Source organism: Entelurus aequoreus, linkage group LG27 (genome assembly GCF_033978785.1).
Source record: "Entelurus aequoreus isolate RoL-2023_Sb linkage group LG27, RoL_Eaeq_v1.1, whole genome shotgun sequence".
Lineage (NCBI taxonomy): Eukaryota > Metazoa > Chordata > Actinopteri > Syngnathiformes > Syngnathidae > Entelurus > Entelurus aequoreus.
The window spans coordinates 33,867,966-33,891,052 of NC_084757.1; the positions used below are offsets into that span (position 1 = coordinate 33,867,966).

A 23,087-nucleotide genomic window follows, 5' to 3' on the forward strand; every position below is an offset into this window, starting at 1 on the left:
AAATGTTTTTTCTTGCATTAAAACAAATGTTTTGTCTTGCATAATCATAATAAATGTTTTTCTTGCATAAAAATAAAAATAAATGTTTTTTCTTGCATAAACGTCATGAATAATATTTTGTCTTGCATAAACATAAATCATGTTTTGTCTTGCATAAACATAAAATCATGTTTTTTCTTGCATAAACATAATGTTTTTCTTACATATTTAAAAATAATAAATGTTTTTTCTTTTCTTGCATAAAAATAAATGTTTTGTCTTGCATAATCATAATAAATGTTTTTCTTGCATAAAAATAAAAAATTTATGTTTTTTCTTGCATAAACTTCATGAATAATGTTTTGTCTTGCATAAACATAATGTTTTTTCTTGCATATTTAAAAATAATAAATGTTTTTTCTTGCATAAAAATAAATGTTTTGTCTTGCATAATCATATAAAATGTTTTTCTTGCATAAAAATAAAAATGTATATTTTTTCTTGCATAAACTTCATAAATAATGTTTTACCTTGCATAAACATGAAATAATGTTTTTTTTCTTGCATAAACATAATGGTTTTTCTTGCATATTTAAAAAAAATAAATGTTTTTTCTTGCATAAAAATAAATGTTTTGTATTGCATAATCATAATAAATGTTTTTCTTGCATAAAAATAAATGTTTTTTCTTGCATAAACGTCATGAATAATATTTTGTCTTGCATAAACATAAATCATGTTTTGTCTTGCATAAACATAAAATCATGTTTTTTCTTGCATAAACATAATGTTTTTTCTTGCATATTTAAAAATAATAAATGTTTTTTCTTGCATAAAAATAAATGTTTTGTCTTGCATAACCATATAAAATGTTTTTCTTGCCTAAAAATAAAAATGTATGTTTTTTCTTGCATAAACTTCATAAATAATGTTTTATCTTGCATAAACATGAAATAATGTTTTTTTTCTTGCATAAACATAATGGTTTTTCTTGCATATTTAAAAAAAAAAGAAGTTTTTTCTTGCATAAAAATAAATGTTTTGTATTGCATAATCATAATAAATGTTTTTCTTGCATAAAAATAAAAATAAATGTTTTTTCTTGCATAAACGTCATGAATAATATTTTGTCTTGCATAAACATAAATCATGTTTTGTCTTGCATAAACATAAAATCATGTTTTTTCTTGCATAAACATAATGTTTTTCTTACATATTTAAAAATAATAAATGTTTTTTCTTGCATAAAAATAAATGTTTTGTCTTACATAATCATAATAAATGTTTTTCTTGCATAAAAAAAAAAAAAAAATGTTTTTTCTTGCATAAACTTCATGAATAATGTTTTGTCTTGCATAAACATAAAATCATGTTTTTTCTTGCATAAACATAATGTTTTTTCTTGCATATTTAAAAATAATAAATGTTTTTTCTTGCATAAAAATAAATGTTTTGTCTTGCATAATCATAATAAATATTTTTCTTGCATAAAAATAAAAATAAATGTTTTTTCTTCCATAAACGTCATGAATAATGTTTTGTCTTGCATAAACATAAAATCATGTTTTTTCTTGCATAAACATAATATTTTTTCTTGCATATTTAAAAATAATAAATGTTTTTTTCTTGCATAAAAATAAATGTTTTGTCTTGCATAATCATGATAAATGTTTTGTCCCGCAGTGTCACGTCCCAACATGGCTGCAGAACACGCACGTGTACGCTTGGCCGCTGGACCGCGACGACATCCTGCGGCGGCTGATGAGAGTCGAAAAGTACAACCCGCCTCCTATTGGTGAACTGCCCACCATCGTGTCCATCCCCATATGAACCTGTATCACCCTTTATCACCCTATATGACCCCACATGACCCCATATGACCCGGTCTGATATGGCAGAACCTTCTTTGAAGTTGTAGCTAGCAGGAAGATAATCGATGCGACACCAACAATGTTTCATGTGAATTGGAAGACATTTTTATTTGTGACTAATTGGAGGATTTTAATGTGCAGCCAATAAACATATTTTATATATTGCATATGTTTCATATATTTTATATATTTCATATATTTTATATGTTTTATATATTTCATGTTTTATATATTTTACATATGTCGTATATTTTATATATTTTACATATGTCGTATATTTTATATATTTCATGTTTTATATATTTCATATATTTCATATGTTTCATATATTTTATATATTTCATATGTTTTATATATTTCAAGTTTTATATATTTTATATATTTCATATGTTTTATATATTTCATGTTTTATGTTTTATATATTTTATATATTTTACATATTTTATATATTTAATATGTTTTATACATTTCATATGTTTTAAATAGTTTATATATTTCATATGTTTTATATGTTTCATATATTTCATGTTTTATATATTTCATATATTCTATCTGTTTCATATGTTTCATGTTTTATATATTTATTTTTTAAATATATTTCATGTTTTATATATTTCATATATTTTATAAAATATAATTTGAAACAATTAATGATTAAAATATACATAACAAAATGTGATTCAAAACAATGATATAAATGTGAATATTGAAATGTAATGTAGAACAATTAATGATTTAAATGTAAAAAAAATGTTTTTATAATTAAAGATTTAAATATGAATAATAATATTTTCTTTTGAGCAATAACAATATAAATTTAGATATGGTACAGTATTTTTTTTAAACAATTATTTAATGATAACTAATAAAAAACGTAATTTATAACAGTTAATGCAATTATATTTAAATCATTATTTGTTAAAAAGGACATATTATTTACATGTAAATCATCCATTGTTATGAATTACATTTTATTATATTTACATCATGAATTGTGCAAAATTAAATGGTATCATTTATATTTAAATCATTTAATTTTCTAAACGAGATTATATTATTTATATTTAAATCCTGAATTGTTCTAAATTAAATTTTAATATTTATATTTAAATAATTAATTGTTCTAAATAAAATTGTAATATTTACATTTAAATCATTAATTGTTCTAAATTGAAGTGTAATATTTATATTTAAATCATAAATTGTTCTGAATGACATTTTATTATTTTTTACTTTAAACCATGTTGTTAGTTTGTGTACTTGTATTCGCAGACAAACAGTGACCTCTGCTGGCGGACAAACGCACTGATTAATCGTTTCAGCAAAATGATTATTTTTGTGTTTGAACATTAAAAAAAATCACACAAAATTAAATCACTTATTTTGGGGGGCTCTTCGACATTTATAGTATATTTACTATATTTACTGTTTCCTCAAATTGTGTACACAAATCACAAAAAACATCAAAAATGGAAACAAAATACTTACTTTTAAATTCATTATAGAAAGAGAACAATAAATACACATCAAATAATCGCTGTGCTGTCCTGTTTTCTGCTGTTACCAAATGTGTGTAGTTGTGTAGAAATATGCATAGTTGTGTAGAAATATGTGGAAACAATGAAGTACTCACAAATCCTTTGTTGATTCATTTTCAAATATTCTAATACACAGATCTCATACATTTATAACGATAAAAAATGATGTACAAATTAAAAAAATAAAATAATGGGCTGCCCAGAAATGTGCAAGTTTCTCAACAAGCAAAGAAAAATAAATTTTTTGGAACAAACTGAACTTAAAACATTTGTATTTGCATCGTACTAATATCAGCCAGCTCAAAGAATATAGTGTGTGCAAACTTTCAATATTAAAGTAGCTGATGCGGTAGAAATGGACGGATGTTATTTTACTTTGAACTATTTGCGCATAAATGGGATTTTTGATTGTGCCTATTAATTTTTAATACGATCAAAATACAAACGATTGATTTGTTCATTTCTATTTGATTTTTTTAACACCGCATTAAGGAATTTGTCAAATTCCAAAGACAAACATCACAAAGAACATCAAAACACACAAAATGAAAAAAATAAATACATCATTAGACATACATGAAGGTAAAAGGGTTAAGGAGCAAATACATTCAGATTGGGTTTTTTGGGATTTTTTTCCCCCACAGTATTACAATATAAGTATTTTCCTTCTAAACATTGTGATACCAAACAGCTTTAATTTGAATTAAGTTTTTTTTCTTCTTCTAAAAATGTGTTTAAAATGTGAGACTTAAAACCTTTTTTTCCTCAATAAAAACTAAAAAAATACATAAATGTTATATATATATATATATATATATATATATATATATATATATATATATATATATATATATATATATATATATATGTATATATATATATATATATATATATATATATATATATATATATATATATATATATATATATAGTTTTTGAAAAAACAGTTTTAAGTTGCACATTTATATATATATATATGTATTATTTATTTATAAATTTTTTGTTCAAGTTTCTCAAAAAACTTCAGTCCTAAACAATAATATCAAACACGTAATAATACTTTTCTTATTTTTTAGCCTTTTAGTAAGATAATGTCACAGGTATAAATGAATTATATAAATAAATAAAAAGTTATTATATATATATATATATATATATGTATATATATATATATATATATATATATATATATATATATATATATATATATATATATATATATATATATATATATATATATATATATATATATATATATACATATATATTTATATATATATATATATATATATACATATATATTTATATATATATATATATATATATATATATATATATATACATATATATATATATATATATATATATATATATATATATATATATATATATATATATATATATATATATATATATATATATATATATATATATATATATATATAAATATATATATATATATATATATAAATAAAATAAAAACATGTTTGGAGATGGCTGGTGAGATCAAAATGGCTTTGTGATATGGTTCAATAAGTGCCAGTGTATCGTACACATCTGTGAAAGATAGAAGTTTAAAGTGAAAAAACCCTCTTAGGAAAAATCATAAATAATGAACTAACAACAAAAATGATGGTCATAATACAGAAACAATGTTTTTGTTTTTTTTAAAGGACAAAAAAGTCAGCCTCGGAGATGAAAGGGGTAACGCCCCCCAGCTCGTGACGTCACCGACAGGCAGTAAGCGGAGTGCTGCAGTACTCAGATGTCGCTGCAGTATAACGGACACAGCGCCCCGGAGACTTTTTGTTTGTTTTGGGAAACTTTTTGCCTGCTCGCGTTCAATGAAGCTTGTCGTGAAATAACGACTTTTATGAGCGAAACGTTCGCCTCCAGTGACAAGTCCAGCTCGTTAGGCGACGCTGGAGAGAATAAAGGCGAATAATTACGCCTCGGCGCGGCTAGCTGGCTGCAATCAAAGCAGCAACGAGACGTCAAGCGACCCTCTGAAAAAGTTTGCTTTTTGGGCAAGCGAAGCCGCTTTCAAGTCGGACATTTGGACTTTCCTACTTCCTATTGGCCGGCGGGAGCAAGCCGCGCCGCGCCGCGCCGCGCCGCACGTCCGTTTATGCAAATCCGCCGATCCCGAATAAGGACGCGGAGGAATGAAAGATGGTGGCGGAGGCCGACATGGAGTAGCGCCGCCTTTGTGAGCCACCGAGCGGGGGGGACGGATGTTGATTCTCCTTCCTTCGGCCGTACTGGAACGTCGGGCTCGAGTCGCGGCTGCGATGCGGTGAGCGGCGGCTGCTGCCTTTTTTCCCCGCAGCGGGCGGCCGAGACACGAACCGCAGGGGCGCCGGGGGGCTGCGAGCCGCCGTCATGCCGTGGATGTGCGGCGGAAAGCGGAGGGAGAGCTCGGAACTGCCGCTGCCCGCCGGCTGGGAGGAAGCCCGGGATTACGACGGCAGACTCTTCTTTATCGACCACAACACCCGGCAGACTTCATGGATCGACCCCAGGGATCGGTAGGAAAAGTCCTTTGATTGTCAAGTGATGCTTTTTTTTTTTTTTTTGACGTTTTGCACACTTTCGCTTCCATCTTTAACGTGTTTGTTGGGCAACTTTTATGCTGTCATCACTCCGGCTTCTGTTAGCCAGCACACACTTTTGTCCTTTTCCCCCAATAATCCGTTCCGTGCAGTCCAACATGGGCTCTTTCAAAGTTGGACCAGACTCCAACTCCCAGCAATCCCAGCGAAACTATGCCAGGAATGCTGGCCGGCCGCTGGGAAAGCTGCAAGGATGTGCGCCTCCTCGGGGACTGGGATTCCACCCTGCCTCCAACGGCTTCCAGTCCGCCTCATTCCTGCAACTTTCTGTGTTAGGTGGAGAAGCAGAGGCTCAATCCGCTTCCTTCCTGACAAACACAAGTCTTGATTATTGATTATCTTATCTCGGGCCTTCTGTCCCCAGTTGGTGCTGCTGACCTTTCAATCCATCGGACAAAAACATGTCAACAATGTTAAACAAACTGGTCCCCAAATCCTGGATGATACTTTCAACTTAGAGCTGGCCGAGAAAAAATGGACAAGTCAAAAAAAATGCGTTAAAAAAATGGTAATTATCTTTTTAACTTTGTTGGAATAAACCGGAAGTTGCAAAGCGAGGTTGCTTGCATGAATAAAGGCACTAAAACAAACCTGCAAGCTCAAGACGTTGATACAACGTTGATTATACGTTCATGTCCTTTTTGAACTGACTTTGAAACAACGTTGCAAAATAGTTGCCCAACGTTGGATCCGCGTTGTTGGTGGGGAAAATGACCAAATTTCAATGTTAAATCAACGTCACGACCGGACGTCAAATAAATGTCAAAAAGCATGTCGTTCCAACGTTGTATTTGTGTTGTATAATATTGGTTGTGAAATTGCCAAATTTCAATGTCGAATCAACGTCACAACCTGACATTGATTAAACGTCGTTAAAAAGTATACTGATCCAACGTTGTATTTGTGTTGTAGAATATTGGTTGGGAAAATGACCAAATTTCAATGTTAAATCAACGTCACGACCGGACGTCAAATAAATGTCAAAAAAGCATGTCGTTCCAACGTTGTATTTGTGTTGCAGAATATTGGTTGTGAAATTGCCAAATTTCAATGTCGAATCAACGTCACAACCTGACATTGATTAAACGTCGTCAAAAAGCATGTTGTTCCAATGTTGTATTTGTTTTGTAGAATATTGGTTTGGAAAATTACCAAATTTCAATGGTCAAATCAACGTCACAGCCAGACATTGATTAAACATTGTCAAAAAGCATGTTGTTTGTGTGTTGTAAAATATTAGTTGGGAAAATGACCAAATTTCAATGGTCAAATCAACGTCACAACCTGACATTGATTAAACGTAGTCAAAAAGCATGTTGTTCCAACGTTGTATTTGTGTTGTAGAATATTGGTTGGGAAAAAGACCAAATTTCAATGGTCAGATCAACGTCACAACCTGACATTGATTAAACGGAAGTAGAAGTCGTCTTGATAAGAAACTCATTTTAGTCATCGTCGTCACGGTTTTTTGCTGCTCTCGGGCCTTCTGTCCCCAGTTGGTGCTGCTGACCTTTCAATCCATCGGACAAAAACATGTCAACAATGTTAAACAAACTGGTCCCCAAATCCTGGACGATACTTTCAACTTAGAGCTGGCCGAGAAAAAATGGATATCCAGTCGAAAAAAATGCGTTAAAAAAAACTTTATTATCTTTTTAACTTTGTTGGAATAAACCGGAAGTTGCAAAGCGAGGTTGGTTGCATGAATAAAGGCACTAAAACAAACCTGCAGGCTCAAGACGTTGATACAACGTTGATTATACGTTCATGTCCTTTTTAAACTGACTTTGAAACAACGTTGCAAAATAGTTGCCCAACGTTGGATCCACGTTGTTCGTGGGGAAAATGACCAAATTTCAATGTTAAATCAACGTCACGACCGGACGTCAAATAAACGTTGTCAAAAAAGCATGTTGTTTCAATGTTGAATTTGTGTTGTAGAATGTTGGTTGTGAAATTGCCAAATTTCAATGTCGAATCAACGTCACAACCTGACATTGATTAAACGTCGTTAAAAAGTATACTGATCCAACGTTGTATTTGTGTTGTAGAATATTGGTTGGGAAAATGACAGAATTTCAATGGTCAAATCAACGTCACAACCTGACATTGATTAAACGTTGTCAAAAAGCATGTTGTTCCAACGTTGTATTTGTGTTCTAGAATATTCGTTGTGAAATTGCCAAATTTCAATGGTCAAATCAACATCACAACCTGACATTGATTAAACGTTGTCAAAAAGCATGTTGTTTCAACGTTGTATTTGTGTTGTAGAATATTGGTCGGGAAAATGACCGAATTTCAATGGTCAAATCAACGTCACAACCTGACATTGATTAAACGTAGTCAAAAAGCATGTTGTTCCAACGTTGTATTTGTGTTCTAGAATATTGGTTGGGAAAATGACCAAATTTCAATGTCAAATCAACGTCACAACCTGACATTGATTAAACAGAAGTAGAAGTCGTCTTGATAAGAAACTCATTTTAGTCATCGTCGTCAAGGTTTTTTGCTGCTCTCGGGCCTTCTGTCCCCAGTTGGTGCTGCTGACCTTTCAATCCATCGGACAAAAACATGTGAACAATGTTAAACAAACTGGTCCCCAAATCCTGGACGATACTTTCAACTTAGAGCTGGCCGATAAAAAATGGATATCCAGTCGAAAAAAATGTGTTAAAAAAAACTTTATTATCTTTTTAACTTTGTTGGAATAAACCGGAAGTTGCAAAGCAAGGTTGGTTGCATGAATAAAGACACTAAAACAAACCTGCAGGCTCAAGACGTTGATACAACGTTGATTATACGTTCATGTCCTTTTTGAACTGACTTTGAAACAACGTTGCAAAATAGTTGCCCAACGTTGGATCTACGTTGTTGGTGGGAAAAATGACCAAATTTCAATGTTAAATCAACATCATGACCTGACGTCAAATAAACGTTGTCAAAAAGCATGTTGTTTCAATGTTGTATTTGTGTTGTAGAATGTTGGTTGGGAAAATGACCAAATTTCAATGTCAAATCAACGTCACAACCTGAAATTGAGTGAACGTCGTCAAAAAGCATGTTGTTTCAACGTTGTATTTGTGTTGTAGAATATTGTTTGGGAAAATGACCAAATTTCAATGTCAAATCAACGTCACAACCCGACATTGATTAAACGGAAGTAGAAGTCGTCTTGATAAGAAACTCATTTTAGTCATCGTCGTCAAGGTTTTTTGCTGCTCTCGGGCCTTCTGTCACCAGTTGGTGCTGCTGACCTTTCAATCCATCGGACAAAAACATGTCAACAATGTTAAACAAACTGGTCCCCAAATCCTGGACGATACTTTCGACTGAGAGCTGGCCGATAAAAAATGGATATCCAGTCAAAAAAAATGGGTTAAAAAAACCTTTATTATCTTTTTAACTTTGTTGGAATAAACCGGAAGTTGCAAAGCGAGGTTGCTTGCATGAATAAAGGCACTAAAACAAACCTGCAGGCCCAAGACGTTGATACAACGTTGATTATACGTTCATGTCCTTTTTGAACTGACTTTGAAACAACGTTGCAAAATAGTTGCCCAACGTTGGATCCGCGTTGTTGGTGGGGAAAATGACCAAATTTCAATGTTAAATCAACGTCACGACCGGACGTCAAATAAATGTCAAAAAGCATGTCGTTCCAACGTTGTATTTGTGTTGTATAATATTGGTTGTGAAATTGCCAAATTTCAATGTCGAATCAACGTCACAACCTGACATTGATTAACACGCGAAGTCCCAGAGAAGGGTCAATTGACATTTTTACCTAGAAAACACACAAGAGGGTCATTTGACCCCTAGTCCCCCCTGTGGACACTCCTTTTGTTATGAAAATGTGGCTGTTAGTGGCACACGGCAGGGGGCCACTTGAGCCTGTGTGGGGGAGGGGACCTTACAGCTCAAGCTTTAGTTCTGAGGTAGGTTGTGTGTGTTTTTGCAAGGATCAACAGAATGAAGGGATCAACACTCTGACATTTATTGTTAAAAAAAATACAAAACAAAACATATTTACAAAGAATGAAAAAGCAACTGTTTTCCCAGTTTTGGTGTGGAGGGTTGTTGCAGAAGCAATTGTTATTTTTGTGTGCCAAAAATAGTTTAAAAAAAAAAATTTACAAAGAAAAAAGCATATTTACAAAGAATGAAAAACCATGTCCATGTAAACGTGACTGACATACATTTGAGCAGTCACTCACAATCCTGGCACTGCCATTGCTCCTTTCGGCATTTCCCACATGTATAATTTTTCTGTCTACCTAGACAAACTGCCCCTAACAGCCTCATTACCATAACAAAATGAGTGATTAGTGTATTCGGGAAAAGCGTCGGGCCAAATGACCCCTCTCTGGGTCTTCTAGGTAGACAGAAAAATGCTGGGACTTCTAGTGTTAAACGTCGTTAAAAAGTATACTGATCCAACGTTGTATTTGTGTTGTAGAATATTGGTTGGGAAAATGACCAAATTTCAATGGTCAAATCAACGTCACAACCTGACATTGATTAAACGTCGTCAAAAAGCATGTTGTTCCAACGTTGTATTTGTGTTGTAGAATATTGGTTGGGAAAATAACCGAATTTCAATGGTCAAATCAACGTCACAACCCGACATTGATTAAACGTTGTCAGAAAGCATTTTGTTTCAACATTGAATTTGTGTTGTAGAATATTGGTTGTGAAATACCAAATTTCAATGGTCAAATCAACGTCACAACCCAACATTCATTAAAAGTTGTAAAAAAAGTGACCAAATTTCAATGGTCAAATCAACGTCAGAAACCAACATTGAATAAACGTTGTCAAAAAGCATGTTGTTTCAACGTTGTATTGGCGTTGTAGAATATCCATCCATCCGTTTTCTACCGCTTATTCCCTTCGGGGTCGCGGGGGGCGCTGGAGCCTATCTCAGCTACAATCGGGCGGAAGGCGGGGTACACCCTGGACAAGTCGCCACCTCATTACAGGGATAGACAGACAACATTCACACTCATATTGGTTGGGAAAATGACCAAATTTCAATGGTCAAATCAACGTCACAACCAAACATTGATGAAACGTCGTCAAAAAGCATTTTGTTTCAACGTTGTATTTGTGTTGTAGAATATTGGTTGGGAAAATGACCAAATTTCAATGGTCAAATCAACGTCACAACCTGACATTGATTAAACAGAAGTAGAAGTCGTCTTGATAAGAAACTCATTTTAGTCATCGTCGTCAAGGTTTTTTTGCTGCTCTCGGGCCTTCTGTCCCCAGTTGGTGCTGCTGACCTTTCAATCCATCGGACAAAAACATGTCAACAATGTTAAACAAACTGGTCCACAAATCCTGGACGATACTTTCAACTTAGAGCTGGCCGAGAAAAAATGGATATCCAGTCCAAAAAAATGTGTTAAAAAAACCTTTATTATCTTTTTAACTTTGTTGGAATAAACCGGAAGTTGCAAAGCGAGGTTGGTTGCATGAATAAAGGCACTAAAACAAACCTGCAGGCCCAAGATGATGATACAACGTTGATTATACGTTCATGTCCTTTTTAAACTGACTTTGAAACAACGTTGCAAAATAGTTGCCCACCTGGACAGTTTTTTTTTTAGTTTTTTCAAACAGACCGTAGTCAAACCAACATGATCTATAAATGATGCAAGGCAAGAGCGCTAAAACCACACCAACTTAGCTCACCCTTTAGAGCACACCTGTAACCTCCTGCCACTAAACCTGCAGAAAATAGTTCTTCTCAGGTTCCTCTATGTCTACATGTTTTCATTTATTCTTTCTCTGCTTAAAAAACCTAATTGATTCTGACCTTCCGCTGGGATCGCACCTCCCCTTTATCTCTAAAATCCTCAAAAAAAGTTGTTGCACAGCCGCTAAATGAACACTCAACGTCTGACAGTCGTTGTGAACCCTTATTATCATATAACAATAAGGGTAATATTATATTATATTATTTACCTTATTGGTTATAAAAAATACCAATAATTATCGATATCGACTGATATAAAACACTGATACGACTGTTTTTAAATTAGTCATCAACCACGATAACGATGGGGATGGGTACTGCACTTGGTACTTTTTTAGGTACCATCGGCACTAGCATGAAAATCAAACATTACCATATTTCAAATCCTTGTTGCACATGATGTCACGCCCAGTAGCAAACTCGGCACCCGCTCAAACACTTGGCAGGGAAACAAGTAATGTAATGTTACAATTATCCATGTCGACAAGGCCAAGCAAAAACGCTCAAAAGAAAAGTAAAGCTCCACTTTTCACAATGTGCTAGCGAGATGCTAATTTGCATTGGATTTGCATTACGCATGCTACTCATTAGCGATTTTACATGGCGATTTCGATGAACGTTACAATCTAACGTTTGGTGTGTAAAAAGCACAATAACTTACAGTTTAAACACTTTGTAGGACTCAACTTAAAGGCAAAGACTACTTCCTGAGTAGAGCAACACAACTAGGACAAACTGAAATGAACGCATACTCAGGAGTGTAAGAAAACAAAATATATAACTGGACTGGATGTTTATTGTTCAATAAAAATTGATACAAACAAACATTTATTAAAACATTTGCATACACACAAAAGTAACAAAAGATGGTACAGTTGAGTACCAGTTTCGATTCCCAGGCATCGGTAGTTGGTACTGTATCGGGTGATATGTGAAAGATACCATCTCTACTTAACGATCAGGTGAGTAATCAGATCATGAAATGTATTCAATGTAGCCATCGGCTTTGAAATTAATTTTTGAGACATGGGCTAACCATCTAACAAAGATGACTCATTCATTCAGAAGTATTAATCAGTACTGTAACTGTTCTTCATATTGCACCACACATTTTCAATGGGAGACAGGTCTGGACTACAGGCAGGCCAGTCTAGTACCCGCACTCTTTTACTACGAAGCCACGCTGTTGTAACACGTGGCTTGGCATTGTCTTGCTGAAATAAGCAGGGGCGTCCATGATAACGTTGCTTGGATGGCAACACATGTTGCTCCAAAAGCTGTATGTACCTTTCAGCATTAATGGTGCCTTCACAGATGTGTAAGTTACCCATGTCTTGGGCACTAATACACCCCCATACCATCACACATGCTTGCTTTTGAACTTTGCACCTTTAACAGTCCGGATGGTTCTTTCCCTCTTTGGTCCGGAGGACACGACGTCCACAGTTTCCAAAAACAATTTGAAATGTGGACTCGTCAGACCACAGAACACTTTTCCACTTTGCATCAGTCCATCTTCGATGAGCTCGGGCCCAGCGAAGCCGGTGGCGTTTCCGGGTGTTGTTGATAAATGGCTTTCGCTTTGCATAGTATACTTTTAACTTGCGCTTACAGATATAGCGACAAACTGTAGTTACTGACAGTGGTTTTATGAAGTGTTCCTGAACCCCTGTGGTGATATCCTTTACACACGGATGTCGCTTTTTGATGCAGTACCGCCTGAGGGATCGAAGGTCTGTAATATCATGGCTTACGTGCAGTGATTTCTCCAGATTCTCTGAACCTTTTGATGATATTATGGACAGTAGATGGTGAAATCCTTAAATTCCTTGCAATAGCTGGTTGAGAAATGTTGTTCTTAAACGGTTGGACAATTTGCTCAGGCATTTGTTGACAAAGTGGTGACCCTCGCCCCGTCCTTGTTTGTGAATGACTGAGCATTTCATGGAAGCTGCTTTTATACCCAATCATGGCACCCACCTGTTCCCAATTAGCCTGTTCACCTGTGGGATGTTCCAAATAAGTGTTTGATGAGCATTCCTCAACTTTATCACTCTTTTTTGCCACTTGTGCCAGCTTTTTTGAAACATGTTGCAGGCATCAAATTCCAAATGAGCTAATATTTGCAAAAAATAACAAAGTTTACCAGTTCCAACATGAAATATCTTATCTTTGTAGTCTATTCAATTGAATATAAGTTGAAAAGGATTAGCAAATCATTGTATTCTGTTTTTATTTACCATTTACACAACGTGACAACTTCACTGCTTTTGGGTTTTGTATATAGCTTTGTCAAAAATAAAATATATGTTATGATGATGTTTAGAGAGATGCACACATGTATTTAGACAAAGAAGACTCATGGCCTTTGGTTAAAAAACTAACTTTTGGCTAATAAAATTGTATAAAAACAATTCAGTAGAATGTAATAAAAACAAGTACAGTAGTTTTATGAAGTGATGCAATAATGATGTACAGTATTTACCTTGGACCTTACCTTTTATCTCCTTTCAACTGCTTCCCCGTCAAACCCCATCCGCAGCTTCTTCATATTTTCATGGATAAATGTTTAGATATTTTTTTCAACGTCCTTTGCTGGTGTTACGAACTCATTCTACTTCAGTATGGTGCAGACTTGCAGCGCTACGCTCCAAATACTTCACCTGGTTGGCTAGCTACACGATCTGTAGCGTTTTTGATTATTTATTTCTTTAATTCCATGAGTATCATCCACTTTTTCTTCCCAGCATTGTCCTTCACACTCACTCGCGTCACAACCAATGCCTGGAAAAACAATGCTAGCTGTAAGCGAATTCTAGCCACAAGCTAATGCGCGCTATATGCTAATGCTAGCTAAAGGCTAATTCTAGCTGCAAGGTAATGTGAACTATATGCTAATGCTGGCTATATGCTAATGCTAGCTATAAGCTAATGCTTGCTATAAGCAAATGCTAGCTACAAGTTAATGTGAGCTATATGCTAATGCTAGCTATACGTTAATGCTAGCTACAAGCTAATGTGAGCTATATGCAAATGTTAGCTAAGACTTAATGCTAGCTATATGCTAATGTGAGCTGCTAGCTATAAGTTAATGTGAGATTAATGCGACACCTAGTGGCCACAATAATTCATGACGTCAAGCTCATGATACAGTAAGTTGAATGATGCGGATACGTTTGTTACTGGATACTTTCTAATACGCCTTAAAGACTTTGTATGTGTAAGTAATATGCAACTGTAATGATTTGATGCTTGTTTATATTGACCAACGTCACCTTTTATTGTTCAATGATTATTATGTCAAGCTCGTGTGCTATTGTGTGCTAAGCTGTTGTGTAGCTGCTATTAGCCTATATAGCCTGGCATGTTTACCTTTTGTAAATGACTTTAGTAAAATAGACAACATTGTGTGCTTTTTGGAGGACATTTAGATGTTAACTGGCTGTCCATTGGGGGCTGAATGATGAAACTCATATAATCCGATTTCTTTTGCTGATATCAGTTACGCCACATCATCTATTTATTATTATTATTATTATTATTTAATTATTATTATTATTATTTAATTATTATTATTATTTAATTATTATTATTATTGATATATGTATGTATGTATGTGCATTCACACATACAAGATTCTAAAGTAAAACATCTATTTATTATTATTATTATTATTATTATTAGTGAATTATTATTATTATTACTATTATTATTATTATTATTATTATTATTAGATGTGTAATATCTAAGCATTCATACATATAATATTCTACAGCAAAACATCATCTATTTATTAATTAGATGATGATGATGATAGTTAATTATTGTTATTATTACTACTACTATTATTATTATTATTATTATTATTATTATTATTATTATTATTATTTGTTATTATCATTATGTGTGACTGTCCAAACATTCACACATATAATATTCTACACTAAAACATAATCTATTTTTTATTATTATTATTATTATTATTATTATTATTATTATTATTATTATTTAATTATTATTATTACTGATGTATGTGTATGTGTGTATGTATGTATGTGTGAATGCTTGGGCATTCACACACACATACATACATACATACATACATACATACATAGATACTACAGCAAAACATAATCTATTTATTATTATTATTATTATTATTATTATTATTATTATTAGATGTGTGAATGTTTAAGCAGTCATACATATAATATTCTACAGCAAAACATAATCTATTTATTATTATTATTATTATTATTATTATTAGTGAATTGTTATTATTATTACTATTATTATTATTATTATTTTCTTATATGTGTGAATGTTTGGACATTCACACATACAATATTCTACACCAAAACATTATCTATTTATTGTTATTATTTTTATTATTATTAGTGTATTCTTCTTCTTCTTATTATTATTATTATTAGATGTGTGAATGTCTAAGGATTTATACATATAATATTCTACAGCGAACATAATCTATTTATTATTATTATTATTATTATTATTATTATTAGTGAATTGTTATTATTATTATTATTATTATTATTATTATTTTATTATATGTGTGAATGTTTGGACATTCACACATATATTCTACACCAAAACATCATTTATTTATTATTATTCCGCCGCAAAACATTTGGCACACTCCACATCCCCCAGTTTTCATTGGATCAGAACCGTTCGAGTATCTAAACTTTGGGCTTGACCCGGAATCGTGAAAATAAATATCCCGGATTACCCAGAATTCCCAGTTTTCCTGGACATTTTGCCTATTGAGAAGGAACACCCTGGACATTCAAGCCGGCATGTTTCCCGGGTTCCGAAAATGTCCTTATTACCCGGAATGACCAGAAATGTCCCCCCTTTGAAAATGAATGGGCAATAAACAAACCTCTCCATATCCCACATTTCTCAACCGATTTGAACCGTTCCAACATCCCCACACACACACCACTCACCCTGGACTTTCCCTTCCACTCACGCGTATCGGTGGCAAATTCCAGTTTTAAATGTTGATTGTTTTTTCTCTGATGTTAAATGAATGAAATAAAACACAAACTCAGAGGCAGCGCGCTATGAATACGCCTAGAGATGTCCGATAATGGCTTTTTTGCCTATATACGATATTCCGATATTGTCCAACTCTTAATTACCGATTCCGATATCAACCGATACCGATATATACAGTCGTGGAATGAACACATTATCATGCCTAATTTTGTTGTGATGCCCCGCTGGATGCATTAAACAATGTAACAAGGTTTTCCAAAATAAATCAACTCAAGTTATGGAAAAAAAGGCCAACATGGCACTGCCATATTTATTAGTGAAGTCACAAAGTGCATTATTTTCTTTAACATGCCTCAAAACAGCAGCTTGGAATTTGGGACATGCTCTCCCTAAGAGAGCATGAGGAGGTTGAGGTGGGCGGGGTTGGGGGGGAGGGGTAGCGGGAGGGGTGTATATTGTAGCGTCCCGGAAGAGTTAGTGCTGCAAGGGGTTCCGGGTATTTGTTCTGTTGTGTTCATGTTGTGTTACGGTGCGGATGTTCTCCCGAAATGTGTTTGTCATTCTTGTTTGGTGTGGGTTCACAGTGTGGCGCATATTTGCAACAGTGTTCAAGTTGTTTATACGGTCACCCTCAGTGTGACCTGTATGGCTGTTGACCAAGTATGTCTTGCATTCACTTGTGTGTGTGTGAAAAGCCGTGGATATTTTGTGATTGGGCCGACACGCAAAGGCAGTGCCTTTGCGGTTTATTGGCGCTCTGTACTTCTCCCTACGTCCGCGTAGCACTCCGTACAGCGGCGTTTTAAAAAGTCATACATTTCACTTTTTGAAACCGATACCGATCATTTCCGATATTGCAGTTTAAAGCATTTATCGTCCGATAACATCGGCAGTCCGATATTATCGGACATCTCTAAATACGCCTGTTTCCCGGCCAAGTGTTTGAGTCGGTGCCCAGTCTGTAACCCGACGTGCCACAAATGAATCCAAAAATGTTTCCGTTCTAATTAATGTTAATTCGTACTCGTTAATACCCACAAGACTCAGTGGGTACCTAGAAGAGCGCTACCACACGTGGGTCGCCATGGTCTTGTGACGGTACCATCTGCTGGTACCCAGAAGAACACGAGCGCGTGATGGTATCAGCCAGGGTTCACCTTTGGTTCCGCTGGATGTTTTCTTCTCTGACGGCATGTCGTGAAATGTGGGCTGGGGCTGTGAAAACAGGATCCCTGGAAAGTGGTGGAGATGTGTCAGACCCTGCCTCGTCTTCAAGGACGGGCCGGCCCGCGTTCTGGGAGACTTTTTTTCATGAGTGCGGAATGAGCGGCATGCCTATGCTAATGCCCGGGGGGTTTGGGGGGGGGGGTTCCACTCGGACCAAGCGTCAGAACGGCGGGCAGTTCCCACGTGTCTTCTGGTCCCCCCCCCCCCCCCCCCCCCCTCGTTCCCCGTGGCTCGGCGAGCGGGCGGGCCTCCTTTATTAGCCGGGTTATGCAACCGCCATGGCCGACCCGCCGCTCAGCAAAGGGACGTCTTTATGCTTCTGCACAAAGCACGGCAAATTGAATTATTCTGGAAAGAGCGAGCTGTGTTTGGAGCGCCCAAAGGTTATCGACATGCGCCCAACGCCGCTTTCATTCTGCCGCCCAACGTGCTTTGGTTGGCATCACACTTTTCATCCTGCTGCCCATTTTTTTCAGGGCCGGAGTTAAAAAAATAAATAAAAAAATAAATAAAAATTCCAGGAATCTTTTCCAAATTCCAACACATGCACCTGGGGATAGGCCCCTCCCACCTCCAAAGACATGCACCTGGGGATAGGCCCCTCCCACCTCCAAAGACATGCACCTGGGGATAGGCCCCTCCCACCTCCAAAGACATGCACCTGGGGATAGGCCCCTCCCACCTCCAAAGACATGCACCCGGGGATAGGTTGATTGGCAACACTAAATGGTCCCTAGTGTGTGAATGTGAGTGTGAATGTTGTCTGTCTATCTGTGTTGGCCCTGTGATGAGTTGGCGACTTGTCCGGGGTGTACCCCGCCTTCCGCCCGATTGCAGCTGAGATAGGCTCCAGCACCCCCCCGCGACGCCGAAAGGGATAAGCGGTAGAAAAATGGATGGATGGATTTTCACCACTTCCTGGAAAGTTTTCACAGTTCCTATTTTTCAACCGTTTCTGACCATTACACCTTCAAAACATCCCTCTTAGTCGGGATAACAAACGCCCCTATTTTTCTTTCGTCCAAATTGCCGGATTTCCGAAATACCAATTCTCACTTCAAACATACTCCGTCAAAGGTTGTGAGTTCAAACCCCGGCCGAGTCATACCAAAGACTATGAAAATGGGAGCCATTACCTCCCTGCTTGGCACTCAGCTACAAGGGTTGGAATTGGGGGTTAAATCACCAAAAATGATTCCCGGGCGTGGCCACCGCTGCTGCCCACTGCTCCCCTCACCTCCAAGCGGGTGATCAAGGGTGATGGGTCAAATGCAGAGAATAATTTCGCCACACATAGTGTGTGTGTGTGTGACAATCATTGGTACTTTAACTTTAACTTAACATTTTTCAACCAATTCCAAGAAACAGTTCAATTTTGTCCAAATTCCCCCAAAATTCCCGGAATTCCGAAATACCAATTCTCACTTCAAACATACTCCGTCAACATTTTTCAACCAATTCCCCAAAAATTCCAACACCAACCCACTCATATCATCTCGGTCAATTGTGCTCGTATTTTCCCAGAATATAATCCCATTTTTCACAAAATTTCCAGGAAATCCCCGTTCAAATGAATGGACATTTTCATAGTTCTACAATAGAGGTGAGAATCTTTGGGCACCTCACCATTTGATTACGATCCAGGAGCTACGATTTGATTAAACATCGGTTATTGATGCAGTTTAAAAAAATGTTCCGTTTCATTAAATAAGCGTTTATCACTTGCAACTTTTAAAAAAAAGAGTACATATGTAATAAGAAACAGTTAAATTTCGTCCAAATTCCCCGAAATTCCTGGAATTCGGAAATACCAATTCTCACTTCGAAACATACTCCGTCAACATTTTTCAGCTAATTCCAAAAATTACAACACCATATCATCTCGGACAATTGTGCTCGTATTTTGCAAAAAATCCGCATTTTTCACAAAATTTCCAGGAAATCCCCATTCAAATGAATGGACATACTCATAGTTCTACAATAGAGGTGAGAATCTTTGGGCACCTCACCATTTGATTACGATCCAGGAGCTACAATTTGATTAAACATCGGTTATTGATGCAGTTTTACAAATTTTTCCGTTTCATTAAATAAGCGTTTGTCACTCGCAACTTTAAAAAAAAGAGTACATATGTAATAAGAAACAGTTAAATTTCATCCAAATTCCCCAAATTCCAGGAATTCCGAAATACCAGTTTTCACTTCAAACATACTCCGTCAACATTTTTCTACCAGTTCCAAAAATTCCAACACCAACCCACTCATATAATCTCAGACAATTGTGCTCCTATTTTCCAAAAAATTCCCATTTTTCACAAAATTTCCAGGAAATCCCCATTCAAATGAATGGACATTATCATAGTTCTACAATAGAGGTGAGAATCTTTGGGCACCTCACCATTTGATTACGATTCAGGAGCTACGATTTGATTAAACATCGGTTATTGATGCAGTTTTAAAAAATGTTCCGTTTCATTAAATAAGCGTTTATCACTTGCAACTTTTAAAAAAAAGAGTACATATGTAATAAGAAACAGTTAAATTTCGTCCAAATTCCCCGAAATTCCCGGAATTCGGAAATACCAATTCTCACTTCGACACATACTCCGTCAACATTTTTCAGCCAATTCCAAACATTCCAACACCATATCATCTCGGACAATTGTGCTCGTATTTTCCAAAAAATTCCCATTTTTCACAAAATTTCCAGGAAATTCCCATTCAAATGAATGGACATACTCATAGTTCTACAATAGAGGTGAGAATCTTTGGGCACCTCACCATTTGATTACGATTCAGGAGCTACGATTTGATTAAACATCAGTTATTGATGCCGTTTTACACATTTTTCCGTTTCATTGAATAAGCGTTTATCACTTGCAACTTAAAAAAAAAGAGTACATATGTAATAAGAAACAGTTAAATTTCGTCCAAATTCCCCCAAATTCCCCGAAATTCCCCGAAATTCAGAAATACCAGTTTTCACTTCAAACATACTGCGTCAACATTTTCCTACCAATTCCAAAAATTCCAACACCAACCCACTCATATAATCTCAGACAATTGTGCTCGTATTTTCCCCAAAAAATTGCCATTTTTCACAAAATTTCCAGGAAATTCCCATTCAAATGAATGGACATATTCATAGTTCTACAATACAGGTGAGAATCTTTGGGCACCTCACCATTTGATTACGATTACGATTCGAGATGTCCGATAATATCGGACTGCCGATATTATCGGCCGATACATTTCTTACAATGCGATATCGGAAATTATCGGTATCGGTTTCAAAAAGTAAAATGTATGACTTTTTAAAACGCCGCTGTGTACACGGACGTAGGGAGAAGTACAGAGCGGCAATAAACCTTAAAGGCACTGCCTTTGCGTGCCGGCCCAGTCACATAATATCTACAGCTTTTCACACACACAAGTGAATGCAAGGCATACTTGGTCAACAGCCATACAGGTCACACTGAGGGTGACCGTATAAACAACTTCAACACTGTTGCAAATATGCGCCACACTGTGAACCCACACCAAACAAGAATGACAAACACATTTCGGGAGAACATCCGCACCGTAACACAACATAAACACAACAGAACAAATACCCAGAACCCCTTGCAGCACTAACTCTTCCGGGACCCTACAATATACACCCCCGCTACCCCATACCCCCACCCCCACCTCAACCCCCCCACCCCGCCCACCTCAACCTCCTCATGCTCTCTCAGGGAGAGCATGTCCCAAATTCCAAGCTGCTGTTTTGAGGCATGTTAAAAAAAAAAAAGCACTTTGTGACTTCAATAATAAATATGGCAGTGCCATGTTGGCATTGTTTTCCATAACTTGAGTTGATTTATTTTGGAAAACCTTGTTACATTGTTTAATGCATCCAGCGGGGCATCACAACAAAATTAGGCATAATAATGTGTTCTTTCCACGACTGTATATATCGGTATCGGTAATTAAGAGTTGGACAATATCGGAATATCGGATATCTGCAAAAACGCCATTATCGGACATCTCTAATTACGATTCAGGAGCTACGATTTGATTAAACATCGATTATTGATGCAGTTTAACAAATGTTTTCGTACATATGTAATAAGAAAGAAGTTAAGTAAATTCCCATTGTATTTATTAAAATAATGGAAATGTGTGTAAAACTGGAACATAAGTACGTTATTAGAGTTCAAAATAAACATTCTTATGGTCGACTTAATTACTGACATTTCTTTTAATATTCATAGGTAAGAATGGCACTGTTAATGTTTGAACTGATACAGTACTCAAAGGTACCAATTTTTGGTACTTTTGTGTGTGTTAATACTGTAAACATTGATAATTTTAAAAATATTTTTTAATGGCAACATTTAGAAATGAGCTGATTATGATAACTGGTATCAATTGTAAGTATGACATTAACTTAAATTCACAGTTGCAAGTCCAATACTTTAGATGGCGGTAGTGTGTGGTTTATGCTGTGTTTCTTGTTGCGCCCTAAAAAGTGTACATCTGTACGTATTGTACTTATTACACAGCAGCTGTTTGATTGTAACGTGCGTCTTAGTTCTGGTTTTCATTACCACATTTGGAGGCGTTGAAATCGCTAACGCTAATCAGTAGCAAAGCCCATCAAGCTAGTGCATTTTTGGAAAAGTTACGTAGGAGTGTTTTTTTGAGTCAATTTCTTTGTGGACATGTAAAATTGCAACATTTGGCAGAGTGCGCTATCGGTGCTGCTGGAGTGATCGCAGAGTGCCGAAAGTGAGTTGGCAACCGCGGGGTGGCGCCACGAGTAACACATAGCATTGTTGGATTTTACGTGAATCGGTGCTGTAGTGATGATCTCAGAATGTACACTAAGTATCTCAATAGCAAGGATCTGCTGTCAGGTTTCACAAAAAAATGGTTTAGGGCACCACAATTACAGGAAAATGAATGTGTGTGTGTATATATGTATATATGTATATATATATATATATATATATATATATATATATATATATATATATATATATATATATATATATATATATACATATATATACATATATATATATATATATGT

The 23,087-nt window shown here is 35.4% G+C and overlaps 2 protein-coding genes across 6 annotated transcripts in view; both read left to right on the forward strand.

Moving 5' to 3' along the window:
• Positions 1-2,017, forward strand: part of traf3ip2l (TRAF3 interacting protein 2-like) — a 31,120-nt gene extending 29,103 nt beyond the window's left edge. For all 5 annotated transcript variants that reach the window (XM_062038359.1, XM_062038358.1, XM_062038360.1 and 2 more), the window contains one exon: positions 1,663-2,017. In XM_062038359.1, the coding sequence (XP_061894343.1) occupies positions 1,663-1,809 (147 nt within the window). In that variant the 3' untranslated portion in view covers positions 1,810-2,017. The remainder of the gene's footprint in view (positions 1-1,662) is intronic.
• A 3,180-nt stretch (positions 2,018-5,197) lies between these two features.
• Positions 5,198-23,087, forward strand: part of LOC133644804 (protein WWC3-like) — a 107,580-nt gene continuing 89,690 nt past the window's right edge. The window contains 1 exon segment of the mRNA XM_062039550.1: positions 5,198-5,916. Within this exon segment, the coding sequence (XP_061895534.1) occupies positions 5,771-5,916 (146 nt within the window). The 5' untranslated portion in view covers positions 5,198-5,770.